General features: G+C 36.2%; 1 protein-coding gene across 3 annotated transcripts; it reads right to left on the reverse strand.

Annotated features, from left to right (window-relative positions):
• Window positions 1–5,028: 5,028 nt before the first annotated feature.
• LOC117995858 (importin-7-like) lies at window positions 5,029–18,540 on the reverse strand. Of its 3 annotated transcripts, XR_011238401.1 has the most exons (15): window positions 18,368–18,540; window positions 17,404–17,955; window positions 17,141–17,325; window positions 16,074–16,247; window positions 15,790–15,935; window positions 14,649–15,452; window positions 14,244–14,467; window positions 10,932–11,108; window positions 10,375–10,511; window positions 9,453–9,655; window positions 8,957–9,096; window positions 8,432–8,543; window positions 7,629–7,772; window positions 6,154–6,452; window positions 5,029–6,038 (listed from the first exon to the last, which is right to left on the reverse strand). XR_011238401.1 is itself a non-coding variant. In XM_034983870.2 (14 exons), exons 1-14 carry the CDS (start codon window positions 18,449–18,451, stop codon window positions 6,397–6,399), a joined length of 3,138 nt encoding a protein of 1,045 aa, XP_034839761.1. In that variant the 5' UTR covers window positions 18,452–18,540; the 3' UTR covers window positions 5,029–6,396. The 3 variants fall into 3 exon arrangements, 2 of the variants coding, with proteins under 2 accessions (XP_034839761.1, XP_069364625.1); XM_034983870.2 differs by having other exon boundaries at window positions 5,029–6,452; XM_069508524.1 differs by lacking the exon at window positions 16,074–16,247 and having other exon boundaries at window positions 5,029–6,452.
• Between the last annotated feature and the right edge of the window lie 233 nt (window positions 18,541–18,773).

The raw sequence follows: 18,773 nt of genomic DNA on the forward strand, positions 1-18,773 counted from the left end.
ACATTTTGTAAATATGATCAGACTTTTATGTATTAAAGCATTTCCACACCCTAGCAGTTGGTATCAAATGGATGCCAATATTCACATTTTTTTGCTGTTTATGGTAGAATTGTGAATAGACTAATATATACATACATAATAATATATACATAGAGTTGTCTTGAAACCACATGAGCTGCAAGATACCCTGGAAGTTATGAAGGTAAATCTCACAACACAATTCAACCTTATCACAGCGTCTTCGCCGGCGAAGACGAGGTCCCCGTTTTCTAACGTCACCTGGACGTGGACTCACGCCACGGCCTTGGGGGCGTACGGACTAACCAGTAGTCCAACAACTCCACCCATCCCAACGTCATTCTAAGCCGTGGTCCCAGCCTTACAGAAGGCGCCCTTAAGAGGACGTTGCCCCCCGACCTCTCGAATTATTTCTTCGAGCCCTAGGGCTCACCCCCAGGCGGAGCTTCGCGCTCGCCAACCCCCCCGGTGACGCTGTAGCGACCAGTAGGGCCTACGCAGCATAGTCACTCCGAAACAACACAGTCCGAAATTCATTCTCAGCTTAGCGGCCGGTCTTAGAGCGATAGCCTCGCAGTCCGTTCCTCCTCCTCCAGCTTAGGATCCGTACTTTGTTGTCTACATTTATTTTGGAAATACTGTGAAGAATTCCTTCGAGTTTTACTTCAACCACCTTATAAGCTTATATAAAAAATATATATTTAGGAAAAGTGTGTACTCGTACTACACAGTTGATTTCAAACATGCCTTGCTGTACGTTCTCACTTATTAGTCCCTGTTGTTTTTCACACTAACCCCCCAACCCACTTGTGGTTTGTTGAGCCCAGATTGAAATTGGATGTTACAGTGGCAGAACATTTTATATAAAGCGGATATTTTTATTGTTCTTGTCAGAAACCGATTTTTTGTCAAAATGTACGGCCACTGGAACATCAAGCGACAAACGACAAACGACAAGTGGGAATGGAGGGTTATTGTTATCATAGTGGTACTGTTTGTTTGTTACTTATGCATTCATCTAATTGAGTTGACACTTTGCATAGTTATTGTTGATTTTGTAGAAATATTTTATTCTGGCATAGTAACTTTAAGATACAATACAATGCATCACGTCCACTGCTGGACATAGGTCTCTTGTAGGGACTTCCAAATGCCACAGTCTTGTGCCACCTGTATCCAGCGGCTCTCTGTGGCTCATTTGATGCTGTCTGTCCATCCATTGGGACATCTTTCATCACTGCGGTTTCCAGTGTAAAACTTAAAAGCTGTGATAGCCTAGCGGTAAGAACGTCCGCCTTCTAATCGGAGGTCGGGGGTTCGATCCCGGCCACGCAGCACGTTTTAAGTAATTAAATAGTTCATAATGTTCTCAAAGGTGTGTGAAGTCTACCAATCTGCACATAGCCAGCGTGGTAGACTATGGCCAAAACCCTTCTCACTTTGAGAGGAGACCTGTGCTCTGTGGTGAGCCGGCAATAGGTTGTTCATGATGATGATGATGTGCCCTGCCCATTGCCTTTCAAACTGTGCCCATTTCAGCTTCGCTACCACCTTGAGCTGTCGGGAACTTTGGTTCTCTTACGGTGGTTGCGCCATAATAGCTTAATTTAAGAAATTCTTATGCGACTGCTTAAATTTCCAAAATTCCTCTCCTAATTACCCATTTTTATATCCTTAACCTATATCGGCAACTTTGCAACCTACCGCGAGATGGCACTACGGGTCTCAAATACAGGATAATTGCATATGGAAGAAGATCGCCCGCACCCCGCGCAACCCGCAAGATCGAAGATGGCGATCGGAGACATCAAGTTGACATAGTCAAGTGCACCGCGAGTTTAATTATTATCGAAAAATCCGCATTTTTGTCCAAACCGCTACAATAGACCAAATTTACCGTGAAATACGCGTGTGCTCAAATCTAAATAATTATAAATAGACTGTGTCCATCGTGAAATAATCGCCAAAGGTGTCTTGGAAGATTAAAGGTCAACAAGGATAATATGTGAGGATGCCGCAGCTGTAATATCAAGATACGCCGATTTCCTTTTCTGATTCCCAAGTCCCTTACGCAGTCAAAATAACCAAACTACAGTCCACACACCCCCTGTCGCATTGTCGCGAAGCCTGTATTCGAAAAAGAATACGGCTTTGACTCCCGCGCCGCCATACGGATCTATTCATTTGTAATTTGATCACACAGTTTGTACAATATGTATGTATAGGTAATACACATTTGTTTATCTTTTACAGGAGGAGTTAGCCAAGCCCCTTAAATGAATGTGGGTGGAAAAAATTGCCGTAAATACATTCGATTCGTATTTTTTTCACGGATCCGTGCACAAACGCCCATAATATTAGGATATAATAAAATGAAAAGCTGACTGACTGGACTGACTGACTAACTCAATCACCAAACTGACTGACTGACTGACCAGACTGACTAAACTAAATAACCAAACAATAATGTGTAAACTAGTAAAATTGTAATTCTTTTCACTTTACATATGTACCTGATCAATGAATTAACTAGACAATGTGGCTAATTCCATTGTACACTATCTCTAAACTAAAGTAACATGACACGTCTAAATCTATTGCAATCCCTTTCATAATGTTGCTTGCGGTAAAGGATAGCACTAGATTTAGACCTCTTAATTTAGTTTAGTTTAGAGATTGTGTACAAGAGAATCGGCCCCATTAGCTTCTTTTCACTTTACATATGTACCTGATCAATTAATTAACTAGTTAAAACGATTATACTAACATAGTTTTTAAGCATTGCCTATACTAACAAAATATGAGTCTCTGTTGCTTTAAGTAAGAATTTATTTATTTATTTAATAAGCTTTAAGTTTATAAATATACATATGATACAGCGTTTATACCCAAAGATGATTTTTGTTAGTTCAATTAAATAACTCAAAAGGCAGTATTATGTTTATCAACTTAAGTTTAGGTTATGTAATTAATTTATTTTAATAGTTATTTATGCAACTGTTGTATAATAAGGGGTATTAAAACACGAATGCGGGTTTATCACACGAAGCGAAGCAGAGTTAGTTTGTTAGTTCAATCAATTAACTAGAAAGGCAGTATTATGTATATCAACTTAAAGCTTATTGCGTTTATACCCAAATGATGATTGGGTGATTGAGGATGATTTTTGTTAGTTCAATTAAAAGTATAGCTTATGTTATTAATTTATTTTAGTAGTTATTTATGCAACTGTTGTATAATAAGGGATATTAAAACACGAATGTGTGATAATAGCCACTTATAAAATAAAACACATGTGTTTGAGTAAAAATATAATATGTTTTCATTAGACAAAGTCAATTTTAAAAAGCATATACAACTAAATTAATGTCTTCATTAATTTTGAAGTACTTTATCATGAGAGCTTTTCCTTGATGCTTCAAATGTTCATTGAAATCTATATAGGTGTATAATAAAAGCGAAATACTACTCACTAACTGACTAAACAGGAAATCACAGTAGGTTCCTTTTAGGACGTAGGTGTTGAAAAAAGTTTTGAAAAATCAAAAAGGGGGGGAAAGTTTGTATAGGAAAGTTAAAATTATTGTTATTTTAACTTGAAATTTGAAACGTAGGTTCTTTCTAAGGGGTAGGTACTAGGTATCAGATCAGAAAGGATCTAACAAAATTTACACCACTAAGAGGGTGAAAAGTTATATGAAAGTCATTATGTTTTTGAATTTAGAGATATGAAAATTTGCATTTAGGTATAGTGGGTTCCGTGCCTTAAGGTGAGGTAGGAACCTGTGGCCCTACCGCGGTTGTTTGACAGCTACAATGTCACGATCGCAATCATCTCTGATTGGTTAATGCTCGCTCACTATTGGCCACAATGCATTGTTGCAACAAGAATCGCACAAATTCAGCCAATCAGAACAATTGAGATTGTAATAATGATTGATGCAGGTTTTAGACAATCGCCCTGCTGTTTAATGACAGGTCATAATGAAAAATATGCATTGAGCTATTACAACTGGGGTAAGCAGTGCATTTATGCCTGTATGACCTGCACGCCACTGATTATACCCATGCCAAATTACAGATTTCTAGCACAAATAGTCTCCGAGATTAACCGAGGACGGACGGACATGGCAAAACTATAAGGGTTCCTTCTTTACGGAACCCTAAAAAATTTACGCAGTTTTCCCTAGTCACAGACAATTCGGACGGCTTCCAAATTAAGTGGCGCACGTTTTCGACATTGACAGTCGGCCGCGGATGACGTCCATTTGGATTGGACGCATGGATTTCAATCCTTAGCGTTTGCAGCGTGGGCAGAATATCGCAGCAGCAGAATCAGCACGATGAGAGCGTTCAACTTTGCCGCCAAGATCAACTATGTTTTCACTCAAGAAGGTTTGTTTTAACTGCACTAACCGCATTAGGGGCCAACTAGCAACCTATATTCACGTGGTAGTAAAGCTTTTAGATTCCACTCGAAGTCGTGGACTAACAGCTCGTGAGGGCCAGACTTTCGTTATTTTATAAAAGCTGAAAGTTTCTTCGCGCATTGTCCAGACACAGGGAGGAACGATCAGTGACTATGAAGATTAGATCATTTGGCAGACAACATGTAGTGAAGGTTTATAAAATCTTTCGTCAAAGCATGAAGTGTAATTTTTTATATTTTCTTCGGAATAGTATTAGAAATCACGTCATGCATTGCCACACACAGTATCGTGGCAACTCCCTACCAGACACTCTTAAACTTTAACATTATTAAAGTCGCCAAAGCCACGATGATCCAATCTTCATAGTCGCTGATCGTTCCTCCCTGTGCTGAGGAAAATACGCAGAGAAACTTTCAGCTTTTATAAAATAACAAAGGTCTGGCATTCACAGGCTCTTTCTCTATACCTCAAATCGGTTTGATGGAGAAACATTGCGAAGTTCTTTAGACTTTACTGATCCTATGAATAATAATAAAGTTTTTCCTTAAAAGATAAATAAGGAATTTCAGTGAAAGCAAAATGATATTATATAATAATTATTTATTTTCATTATTCAATACAAAAAAAATTACTTAAAAACCAATTCATTCTTTTAATATTCACAATTATTTCAATCTCATTAAAAATTATTTATTAGTCAATACATAAAAATTTAATAATAAGACTTAGCAACTACGTAAAACATCTGAATATTTTATTTCGTGATGAAATGGAAATAATTTAAAATTTATTTATTACAAACGTGGATAAATTTATTAGCTCTAATAGTGGTTTATGAAACGGTTGCTAGTGGGTATTAAAACACGAGTGTGGGTCCAAAAACCGAGCTGCTAGCGAGGTTTTTAATAGTATCACACAAGTGTTTTAATATCTAAATAAATTTTAATAATAAGACTTAGCAACTACGTAAAACATCTGAATTCTGAATGAAATAGAAACAATTTAAAATCAATTTATTACAAATTTCGTTAATTAAAATTAAAACTACATTGGACATTAAAATTAAAACAAATTTAATTTTTAATTATTACAAATTTCGTGCATATTTCATCAAATTAAAACGAATTAAAATTCATTTATAACCAGTGATACAAATGTTCCACTAGATGAGGCGCTTCATCAATAGAAATAACGTTCCCTCGAACATCGGCTTCCGCAATCCTGTCAACCGTATTTTGCTTTAGACGCAGCCATTATTATTATTGTACTAGAGGATGCCAGCGACTTCGTCCGCGTGGATTTAGTTTTTAAAAATCCCGTGGGAACTCTGTTTTCCGGGATAAAAAGCCTATGTCCTTCCCCGGGATGCAAGCTATCTCTGTACCAAATTTCGTCAAAATCGGTTGAACGGTTGAGCCGTGAAAAGCTAGCAGACAGACAGACACACTTTTGCATTTATAATATGTATTAGTATGGATTATAGCAGTGCGGACACCAATGTTCGTTGGAACATGTTGTTACTATGAAGCGCTGCATCTAATAGAACATTTATATTGCTGTTCATAACATATAGTCCGTACAAATTGACTCCTCACGCGCCATTTCAACTATGGGTCAACTGTCATGTCAAAAAAATCGTACTTTTGACATGAAAATTAACACGAAGTTAAAATGGCGCGTGAGGAGTCATTTCTAAGCATTATACCTAACTTAAATTGGTTCAGATATGATGGAGTTGGAGTAACATTGCAGAGTGCTTTAACTTTACTGATCCTGTGATTAACAACAAAGTTTTCCCCTTAAAGATTAATAAGAACTTAAGTGAACTCAAAAACTGTGATATAAGTCGTTATTCAATTCGTAACCGTTCGCTCGTTATATTTAAACCAATTTTTTTAATATTCACAATTATTTCGATAGCGTGGTCATTAGTTTTTACATTAAATAATTATGAGCCAAATTTAAATGTGGTTGGTACTTGCGCTGGAACAGTAAACGAATAACCTGAAAAGCAATGAATGAAGATAATTAATATAATACGAAGATAATTAATTAATATAACGTTTGCGGAATATAATCGGATAACGAATTGTCATATAAGTTCTCTCTATCTCTCTGCGTTGTAGTGCTCATTGCCGATGGTCGTGACTCCTTTCATCACATAATGGTAAGGGGCTTCTTTCTTTCTTCACTCTGGGCTGGTTTCCGCACTTAAACGTTTCTGTCTATTGTGCGTTGGTAAGTGGCTTATTTGGGATAGCATAGTGGTGAGTTCCCAGGTCCTTCTGCATACGACTCGACTAAGAATACTATTTTAACCATTATTAGTAGGTTAGGTAACGAATGTTATCAGAAAAGTTAGTGATAATAACCAGGACCGGCAGCCTAACGTCTCAGTTCACAACTTAAACAACTTTACCAAAACGTAGAGGCTTTACCTACACCGGCAGGCACCAAATGTTACCTACATTTGACGCTAGGTAGGCTATGAAACAACTATAGTACTCGACAGGTCGAGATGGCCTACCACGGGGGCTGTGCGGGTATGCGGGGCGTCCCCACCCCGATTGCCATCTCAAACTGTCGCGTACTAGGCATCATTGATTTTACCTTAGGATTCACGGCACACTTAGGCTTATATTTGACAGATGTCGATTTCATGATCAAACCGACTTTCCTCAGATTGCATGTTACATACTATCTATTAATAGTACATTATGTACTATCCACAATATATAATATCTCTAACTCGGCAATACTTACGTGTCTAGTCGACTTTAGCCCAACTAGTTTCGAACCCATCCGGGGTAATTTTTCAAGGGAGGTCAGTTCGCGCTTTTTCTTCTTTTTTAAACTAAACGAGGCCTTAATTGCTCTTTCAGTCGAGACTTATATAGTAATTCTCTCATATGCGAGGAAACAATAAAGAAATGAATTCAAGAAAATATTTAAATAGGAGTTTGTAAAAAAAAACTTAAAAATTGGAAGTTCAGGCCTGGATAGTAATGTAAATTGTACCATCTGCATGGATTCTTGGACGGACGGATTCATGTGTGGATTGGATGGACTTCAAAAATCCTTTTTTAATGGTAGTCTACATAGAGATAACCTAAATGCAAAATTCCAAGTTTCGACCCAGCAGTTATAATATAGGTGCAGCTTATTAGATGAGGTACATACCGCCACTTTGCTCGATGCGTTTGCTATCCTGTTGTGCTTTGCGTTGGTCGGCCAGAACAAATATAGCATTTAACTGTTTCTGTTGTTGTTCTGATAAGACGCTAGTCAGTGCATGGTACAGTGCAGGCTCGCTTGTAGATAAAGCTAAAAAATAATAGTACATTACTGTCCAGGCCGGAAATAAAGCAATCGCCGGCCGAGTAACATCAGAAAGATGAGACGCCAGCCGAGTTCTGTTAAACTAAACGAAGTCGTTAATTACTATTTCGGCCGAGACTTGTATAGCGCTTTTTGTGAGGAAAGAATAAAAACAAATGAATTCAAGAAAGTGCAGTTTATACAGTTAGACAACAATCCTTTTTAAACACACAAGTTTTGAAACAATGAACTCTTATGCTAAGTAAAATGTAATAATTAACTTCATCATGATCGACCCATAGCCGGCTCACTACAGAGCATGGGTCTCCTCTCATAGTGAGAAGGGTTTTGGCCATAGTCTACCACGCTTATCTCAATGTTCAAAAAAATACTTACTGTTATTCAGACAATTTCGACACCCCACCAAATCGACAAGATTTATACCTGCGCAGTAGAATAGCTACTTCTATCGAGAATTTTCACAGAGCAAAGCTTGGGCGTCTCGTCAAATCGAACCTACTCACGATGATCCAGCTTGTTATAAATCAGAAAAAAAACCACTTGGCGGTTGCTGGACTAAAAGGATAATGGACTACTAGATGATGCACGCGAACGAAGTCGCGGGCATCATCTAGTTTAACATAAATTTTAACCTAATAACTTACTTGATAATGTGTTTTTGAATTTGATATATTCATCGACAGTACAGTCGTTTTCATCAAGAGGTGTTGTGTAGCACTCAATAGCAGTTTCATCTGGTTCGAAATCATCTTCGTCCTAGTCAACAGACACAAAGAATGACTGATTGGTATAAAGCATACAGAAATACAAAAAAACAAATGAAAAAGGACCCTGTATGGGTTCGAAACTAGTCGGGCTAACGTCGACTACACACGTGAGTAAAGCCGGGACAGATAGTATTTAGTATTCAAAAATATTTCAGAAATTATTAAGTACTAGCTGATGCCCGCGACTTCGTACGTGTGGTTTTAAAAATCCCGGGATAAAATGTAGCCTATGTCACTCTCCAGGTTTTTCTCTACCCATTGAAAAAAATGACGTCAATCCGTTGCACCGCTGCTACGTGATTGAAGGACAAACCACCAAACCTACAAACCAATAAACAAACACACTTTCGCATTTATAATAAGGGAACTGATTAATAGTATAAAAACATAATGTGGCCTTACATCTTCACTGTCGTATTCTTCAATCTTAGCTGTCATGTTGATGCCCTGTTGAGTGCTGTTTTTCGTCGCCATCCTCGCGAGGTTTTCGAGGTATTCACTATTCATTTGATCAATATCGTCATCGTCACTTGATAAGACCTCTGTGATAGTAAAAAAACATCGCTCAGTTTTGTATGGTGCTGGCAAAAGTTCAGTAACACCAGAGAAGCAAGAGCTTTTGACAACCTCCATGGCACAGTGGTGAACGCTGTGGTCTTATAAGTCGGAGGTCCCGGGTTCGATTCCCGGCAGGAGCAATTTGGGAACTTTCTTGACAGACACAACGGACAGAAATACAACGAAGTGATCTGATAAGGGTTCCTTTTTTCATTTTGAGGTAGAGAACCCTAAAAACTGCCACACCCTTTCCAAGTTAGCCCGCTACCATCTTAGACTGCATCATCACTCATCACCAGGTGGGATCGCAGTCAAGTTGTAATGGAATAAAAGCTTATACCTTCGTCATCATCCGCGTCATCTTCTTCGGACGACGTGTCTTCGTCAGCTTCAGCCCTCGCTTCGTAAGCGCGCTTTAAACCGTCAAACAGTACTAAGCACGACGGAAGAATTTTCGGCAAAATCTCGTCAAGGTTCGGCCTCTGAGGACCCATTTCGAGGAGGGTGCAAATGCCGAGTACACATAATTTTCTATCATGTAACCTATAAAAAAACATAACTATAATTTTCTTTGTTTTAACATCATTCTCCAGAAAACATCAATGGATACTAATATTATAAATAATTATATACTAAATTATATAGAAATGGAGAAGGCAACCCACTGTAATACAGTGTTTACTAGTGCAGGGGTTGCCAATTCATACGTCCTCAGTAGGCCTAGTCCTAGTCCTAGACCTAGGTCTACTTAATTGTTATTACTTGTTTTTATCTGTATTATTAATATTTTTTCCTTATAGGTATAATTTTATGTCAGCACTCAGCAACTTAAAAGTCAATAAAAAAAAAGCAAAAGTATGTTCGCTGCCCATTCACGACCCATCCGTTTAACCGATTTTGACGAAATTTGGCACACGGATAGTTTGCAGTCCAACTTTACTTTTACGGCTTCCCAGAACATCAAACAGTTCCCAGTTGAGATTTTTGAAAACCTTAATCCACACAGAAGTCGGGGGCATCATTTATTTGGTACCGAGATAGCTTGCATACTAGAGATGGATACAGGCTAAGGTTCTTAACCCGAAAAATGAAAGAGTTACCACGGAATTTAAAAAAAACCGATACACGGACTAAGTCGCCGGCATGATATCGGCGACAGTCCGTGATGTAGTGGGTTCCAAGTAGGTAAATAGAAAGATTTTAATAGCGGGAATAATATGGCTTATATAAATTTTAATAGCAATTTTAATTATTATAATTACCCCATAAAACAGTCGGTGTCGTGAATCCACTGTTTAATAAAGTGTTGAGTTATGGACGCGTTAGGCACAGACTCTTGGAGGCTATTGAGAATCGTGAACAGCAGGTGTGGATTGCAGTACAAGATAGCAATCAGCACCTGTCGACAAATAAGTGTAATAAAATAAGACTGTTATGTTATTCCCCTTTCCTCTCCAACTAAGCGTCAGGCTTGTGCTAGGAGTAGGTACGACAATAGTGCAACGGGCCGGGTTTGAACCGTCGACCTTTCGGTTTTCAGTCCACTCCTTTACCGGTTGAGCTATTGAGGCTCAAACATTGATGGCACTTGGTCAGAAACTTTCACGTAAGTACCAAAAAGTTTCAATTCAATCCGATGAACAATGCGCAAACGAATAAACAAACATTATTTTTTGATATTCCATAAAAAAAAACAAAATATCTTAAATGAGATAGCGCTTCAATTAAAAAATCGGCTTCGGATGTGGGCCGCGCACCACTTTAGTAGTCGTAAACCCACGTAAATACTAGTTATTTAAGATAGATGGATAAGACTAACCTGTAGTAACATAGTTCTAAGTTCTGAAGTCTTGACCTTTCTCGTCAGCCTGCTAAGAACAAGCTCAACAAATGACCGTAAGCAGTTGTCTATTTTCCCCGAGCATTGCAAAACAATCACTTCAAGAAGTTTCGCTGCATAAACTTCCGATTCATCTTCTGCGTCAGAGTTAAGAACCTGTTTGGAATAAAGTTTTCATGTCACAGCTGATTCCGGGAATATGTACGTAAGTATTTGAGATACATTGCAAAACAACCTCTATGTACCTTAACCACAGAACGGATCATTCCTAATAAAGATTCTGGAGGCTGCTCGTTTTTGCTCTCAACCCGATGTTTTAGTCTCCTCTCAGAATGAATATTGCCGTAGCTGGTCAAATGCGGATTGGCAGACTTCACACATCTTCGAGAACATTATGGGGAACTTTCAGGCATGAAGGTTTCCTCACGATGTTTTGCTTCAACGCTGAAGCAAGCAAGTCCGGTAATAAATCCGGACCTCCTGAATAGGAGTCTCAACCAACCACTAGTCTATCACCGCTCTGTCCAATATGTCATATTAATTTTGATAGCTTTATAGAAGAACACGATTTTTGTTAGAAATGATCCTTCTCTGTGTACTAATTTTGTTTAATGATAATTATTATACATATTATTTCACTGTGACTTAAATATTCTGTCATAATGTCAGGTGGTGGTAAATTTTTTACAGGTACACATCTCTCTATATAAAAATGAATCGCTGAATGTGTTGCTGATCGCAAATCTCGAGAACAGCTGAACCGATTTCGCTAATTCTTTTTTCATAATATTCTTTGAAGTACGGGGATGGTTCTTACGGAGAGATTTTTTTTAAAAAATCCTGAAAAAGAATCGACTGTTTGGCGGTACGAAGTTCGCCGGGGCAGCTAGTCTACACTAATATTATAAAGAGGAAAACTTTGTTTGTTTGTTTGTTTGTTTGTTTGTTTGTTTGTTTGTACTGAATAGGCTCAAAAACTACTGGACCGATTTTAAAAATTCTTTCACCATTCGAAAGCTACATTATCCACGAGTAACATAGGCTATATTTTATTTTGGAAAAAAATAGGGTTCCGTAAGATATTTGGGTTTTTCGGACACAAGGTGTAAAAATCAACCAGAAAAGTTACTTATTTTGCGTACGCTGCCTAAACTATAAAAGATAGAACCATAAAATGTTCTAATTAATTGTAGATCTTATAAATATCTACAAAAAAGTCCGCGACACACTATACCCATCTATGTCGAGTGAGGCACAGCAACCATTTTTTTATTTAAAAATCTTGAATTTTTTTTAGACTACATTTAAACGCGTTTATTTTACTCATGCTATTAATCCTTATCAAAATAAATGATTTCATCACTAAGAACAGTTTATGGAGATAATATTTGGTCTTTGAATGATTAAAATTGGACGTTTGGTTTTGAAGTTATGGCGAAATTAAAATATTACGATTTCTGCTGCACGGCCCGTTGTATCTACACTAATATTATAAAGAGGAAAACTTTGTTTGTTTGTTTGTTTGTTTGTTTGTTTGTTTGTTTGTACTGAATAGGCTCAAAAACTACTGGACCGATTTTAAAAATTCTTTCACCATTCGAAAGCTACATTATCCACGAGTAACATAGGCTATATTTTATTTTGGAAAAAAATAGGGTTCTATATTATATTATATAAAGAGGTAATGTCGTTAAGTTTGTTTGTAGGGGGTAATCTTTAGAACTACTGAACCGATTTTAAAAATTCTTTCACCAGTAGAAAGCTACATTATTCCTGAGTGACATAGGCTATACGGGATCTTTAAAAACCTAAATCTACGCGGGCGAAGCCGCGGGGATCAGCTAGTAAGCAATAAAGTTACCTAGGTTATCTGTAACTGATAATGATAAAAACAAATTAATTATGTCCATGCAATGGTACACTGCAATTAATGTGAACATCAGGATTTGCGCCATTTTAACTTTTTGTGTCAAATATTATGTCAAGAGTACAATTTTAGTCCTTATTTTAAAGATGAACCGTACTGTTGACATGACAGTTGACCCATAGAGTTAAAGTGGCGCGTGAGGAGTCATTTTATATGAACTACATACATATTTTCGCGAACATAAAACCATAATTTCGCATATGTCTCTAATACACCCATACAATATAATATATATATATATATATATATATATATATATATATATATATATATATATATATATATATATATATATATATATATTGTATAAGGTTAAGCAATAAGTCAATAAGCAAGCTGTGATAGCCTAGTCACTAGTGGTTAGGACGTCCGCCTTCTAATCGGAGGTCGGGGGTTCGATCCTGGGCACGCACTCTAACTTTTCGGACTTATATGCGTTTTAATTAATTAAATATCACTTGCTTTAATGATGAAGGAAAACATCGTGATGAAAGCCGCATGCCTGAGAGTTCTCCATAATGTTCTCAAAGGGGTGGGAAGGAAAAAAATTTTATGCAGTGGATGACTTCGTACGACATATTAAGGCTTAATTTCGAGATTTCATTAAGTAATCAATTTCATCAATGTAATTAATTTATTATTAAGTTAATATTAACATGCACTTAAATAAGACTATTTAAGGTTTTCTCTGACATCATATTTTAAATTTTTATTTTTTTATTTTTTAGTACCTATGTTAATAGTAACTAAATGTGTAACTGACACTATTGTAAAATTGCGCGCCATTGATGGCAGATTGTAATTGGACTTTGATATTTTTAAGACCCTATGTACATACAATTTTGCAATTAATAAACTTGTCTTATCTTATCTTATAATATATACTATACATAAAATATAATATTTGATATATACATACATGTATATAAATAATAAATTAAATCAATATAATATAATTAAATAAATAATACATAGCTAACTGTATATACTATATACTTATGACAGAAAATCTAAATTTACAGTATTTTTGTCACAGTTTAAATTTAAATATTATTATTTGACAAATTTTCAAAATTTGGTAGTTTAATAATAATTGATTTTGCAATTTCTGGGGACGGAACAATCAACATATAATTTTTTGTATTTAAGTTCAGTAAAATTTCGCATGGCATTAGTTTTTCACTGCATGAGAGGACGGAGAGCATCAGCAAATAACTAAATATGAAATTAGAAATCTGTGTCATTTGAGTGACAAACATCACAAGATATATTTAGTCTTTTATATATCGCATTGCACTATATTTACATTAGCACTTCTATTTACTATGTATGTATGTAGGACAAAAAATTTATTTTAAACTTACCGCTTTGGCCATGTTGAACATAGCTAATATATGATTCTCGTTTGACAGAAAGGCATTGGTATCTATAGTTATGTAGTTGTGGAGGACAGGCATCATATCAGTGAAATAATCATAACCTTCTTTTTCAAACACTTGATACAACATCTGTAGAACTTTCCACATGTCCTCTGATATTGTTTTTGCAGTTAAATTACATAACAATGTCATAGCTTCTTCATAGTACTCTGAAAGTTGTATAAGCCAGATTAATAAAAGGTTTGAATAACATTGATGTTAACATTGAAGACCTTGATAGTTTTCATTTCAAAATCTTTATGGAACATGCAAGTAAAACTATTACTGAACCAACTTCACTTATAAATGAAGATATATCTTTATTGAAATAAAAAGTAGAAGATTATTTACCTATAATATTGTGATGAAGAATGTGTCCAACAACACGTAAAACGGTTTTTTCTAACTGCGCCATTATTTCAGGATTGTCCTCCATGACATTTAGCACTGTTTGCATTGTGTTAAGAAGACCCATAGCCGTAATGGCTTTTTCGTCTGTTCCAGAATCAGTTTCAATGACATTACTGAAGGTTGTCGCCAAGTGATCCATGATCTCATAAGCCATTGGCATTAGTTGTTCAGTGTACAGCGGTACAATCTTTTGTAGTACATTTGCAATATTATCATTCTCTGTTTCACGAATCACTTTAAGTAGCTCTGTTGTGACTGCTTTAACTTGTGGTTCTAATAATTTGTGTACTTTTTCTTGAGATGTTAACAGCATTTGAAGTGCAATCGCTGCTTCGACTTTCACAGGTAAATCTGAATCATTTAGCAGAGCATGCACAGTGAGACGGACAGCTTCTATAAGAAGTGGTTCACTTTTGAAACGAACACTGGCAAAACAGTGCAGAACCCAACAAGCCCTTGCTCTCATGTAACCTAATTGACTATGAAATTCAGGGAAAACATATTGACTAAGTAAAGAATCAATTTCATCCTTGTAGAATTTTTTCTTTATCAGGATATCATTTAAGGTTCCCACCATGTGCAAAGCTCCATCTCTCTGTCGTGGCCCATATTCTCCACCTTGACCCGTCAGCACTTGCATGCAAAGATGCATCGTTCTTTCTAACATATCCTTTCGCTTTTTGCAGCATGACATAAGCAGCGATTGTGCAGCAGTCACAGGAGAGACAAAATCTTCGAAAATATCTGGAAGAAATCATTAAATCGTTACTATCACCACACTTAAAATTTATTTAAAACTAGATGATGCCCGCGACTTCGTCCGCATGGATTTAGGTTTTTTAAAAATCTCTTGGGAACTCTTTAATTTTCCAGAATAAAAAGTAGCCTATGTCCTTTGCCGGGATGTAAGCTAATTCTGTACCAAATTTCATCAAAATCGGTTGAACTGTTAGGCTGTGAAAAGCTAGCAGACAGACAGACAGATAGACAGACAGACAGACACACTTTCGCATTTATAATATTAGTATGGAGTATGGATAATAATTATAAAATATATAAAAAAAATTAATCATATTCTTACCGAATTTGATGCGTATGTACTCATGGGGATCACTAAACCATAGCTCCTCATCAGCCTCTGAGTAGGACATAAGTGGAAACAGCACATCTTGTATGATAGCAAACATATGAGGTTTTAACAATTTCCAAGAGTGTGCATGGCTAACGCTGCAAAAACAGTCACAATATATTATTACAACATTTTAAAATAGTAATAACATAATTACAGAACTGAAATATCTGTAACTATAATTTTTATTATAAGTTACAATTTTTAAGTTATTAAAATAAATAAATTATACTGACCACTGATCTATGTAACTTATAGTTTGTTGCAGCACTCTTGGTGATATATATACTTTTTGTCTGTACTGATCCAGGATTTTAAGTAAAACTTCAAGAATTCCCCCTGTAAAGGTTGTCAAATACCACTCAGCAAACTGGACATATTCCTCACGAGCATTGACTGGACTTCCATACCTACAAAATATATTTACATTTGGATTTACGTCACCAAGACTATTCAATAGTTCAATCGCAAAAATTGCATGTCTAAGCCATTCATCAATTGTGACAATAGATAAAACACGCGATGTTCGTCATATTGTACAATGGCATTCATAGTATTGAAAAGAGTAACTTTCAAAGTCTATTTTCATCTATTTTCTTCAATAACTAACTATTTGGATTTCAATTACAACAACGATGATGATGAATGACCACTACAATAGTGTCTTAATTTGATCCTAAAGTGATAATAAATTAACAAAAAATTTACAAAAATTTTAGCAATCTATAAGTGCAATAAAAAGCATTTAAATTTTGCATTTCAAATTTCACCGCGAAAACGCTACCCGCCGTCTTTTTAGGCTCATGAGCTGTCATGACGTCACAGGGATTAGGGTAAGTAACATGGCAGCTACTGTATCATTCATTTTGGATTTTTGTAGAACAGATGAAAAAAGTGAAACTTTAAAAATGAATTATAAAATTCATTACATAATTTTATAAGCTGAAATTATCATTAAAAAAAAATTATATTGATTTAATTATTATGATTTAATAAATTTATGATTGGTATCTCGTTTATACATTTTTAGATTTTTTTCTCGCTTGGTGTAAAATACCGTATTCCATAGCTATATCTCGAAGTCACTATTTAGAAAGAGAGTTTTTACCATTTTTCAGCCTCAAAATAATGTCCACCTTTTCTTTAACAGTGAATACTACTATTCACAGAAATGTTGTACATAATACTGTCTCTGTGGCATGGCCATTTAGCAGCTTAGCTAGCTGTCAATACATATTTAGCGCCCGAACTAACCATTCCTTTTTCATTCATTATCTTTAAAAAAATCAAGTGGTGACATTACCTTTCAAATAATCTGTACAAAGTATGCACTGCCCATTTCTTGCACTTCCACCAAGGCAGCTCCATGCGTTCATCCTCCTCAACCTGTAGAGTATGCTCCGGTACAGGCTGCTCCATGACAGATCTCAACACCTCCATCCACTTGGTAAATACCTCATTGGTAATTAAGCCCAGAGGTAAAATATACTGCAAAGAAACACATTATAAAATATATTGTAAATAGTGCAAAATACAAAGATATTTCAAAATGAATGTCATAATTACTTTTATTAAACCATAAAAACATTTGAGTATTTGTTTCTGTATAAGCACAGATTCTATGGATTGATCAGCTTGAAGATTCACTATTAAATTATACATCATAGGCAATAACAAGTTCATGGCTTCAATAAGAGGGCCTCGTTTTTCTGCTGCATGGTACTCATAGCTTTTAATTAACTGGTACAAACACAACAGAGCCCCCATCCAACTGTTGGGTTCATGGTTTTGCAAGTAAATGTGGATTTTATCAACAATTTGTGGCCACCGAGATGGAAAATCATGTTTAATCATAGTCTTGAGACAAACACAAAGCTGCACTCGTATGATATCTGGAGCTTGTACAATTGCGTCCACTATCATGTCTCTGACCATTGCGCGGTCCTGTTCATGTATGCTAAATGGGATTGGTTCTCCATCCTCTGCTTCCTTTTCCTGCCATCCCGATGTCACCAGATTCTTCAAATAAATAACGCCAGCCTGTCTCACTGGTAGTGGAACATCATTTAGCATAACCCCTTGCAGCAGTGCTGGTGCAAAACCAATAATTTTATGTATCTGAAATTTAAAGGTCACCATACAGTAATAGGTAGGATAGGTACTTTTTATTATTTGGTAGGTACTGACAATAACAATATATTTTGTACTCCGAATATACTAATTCTTCTAAATCTCATTAAGTAACATTTGCGTGGTTAGCTAGCGCTATAATAGTGATTTAAGTGAGTAGCGCGATAAGTGTCAAATCGAGAAACTTCCAGGTTATACTTAAAATAAAACAAAGCAAATAATCATTTTTGTGATATTTCACAAAATAAATGATAGAAAAGCTCCACAACAACGCCGTATGCCATTACCCGGAAAAAATAGAACGTTATGAGCGAAACGATACATATAAAACTCTAATGGATCGTGCAAATTGGTCGCATTGTAAATTTCTCAAGCATGTGGATGACAATATGCAATTTACCCGAGCGAGTTGTTCTTCTGCTTGCTGTCTTTGATTTGGGTCAATAGTTGCGCGCAATATTTCCGTCAGCTCCCTTGTGTCCATTTTTTCGTAATTAACATTAAACTGCAGGGTAATTTTAAAATATTCTGATGGCTCAAGCCGCCACCACCGGGCGTGGATAGAAAAGACAATTTGTCTTTGGTAATTTTTAGAAGACAGACCACGTGACTTATATACATAGTTTACTCTATGCTTATATATTATGTAAAGCATAGATATTAAGAACATAACAGAAACGGTGTTGATGATGACTATATAGTACCACAGAGTACTTTTTACATATGGTATAGTACAGTCCGTACAAAATGACTCTACACGCGCCATTTTAACTCAATGGATCAACTGTCATGTCGAAAGTACGGTT

This window comes from Maniola hyperantus, chromosome Z (genome assembly GCF_902806685.2).
Source record: "Maniola hyperantus chromosome Z, iAphHyp1.2, whole genome shotgun sequence".
NCBI classification, from domain to species: domain Eukaryota; kingdom Metazoa; phylum Arthropoda; class Insecta; order Lepidoptera; family Nymphalidae; genus Maniola; species Maniola hyperantus.

Coding starts and splice junctions, on each gene's coding strand:
- LOC117995858 (XM_034983870.2), bottom strand. CDS start 18,451: ATGGACACAAGGGAGCTGACGGAAATATTGCGCGCAACTATTGACCCA. Junction 15,453..15,789: donor GTACATACGCATCAAATTCG/GTAAGAATATGA, acceptor GATTTCTTCCAG/ATATTTTCGAAGATTTTGTC. Junction 9,097..9,452: donor TGACGCGGATGATGACGAAG/GTATAAGCTTTT, acceptor TTACTATCACAG/AGGTCTTATCAAGTGACGAT.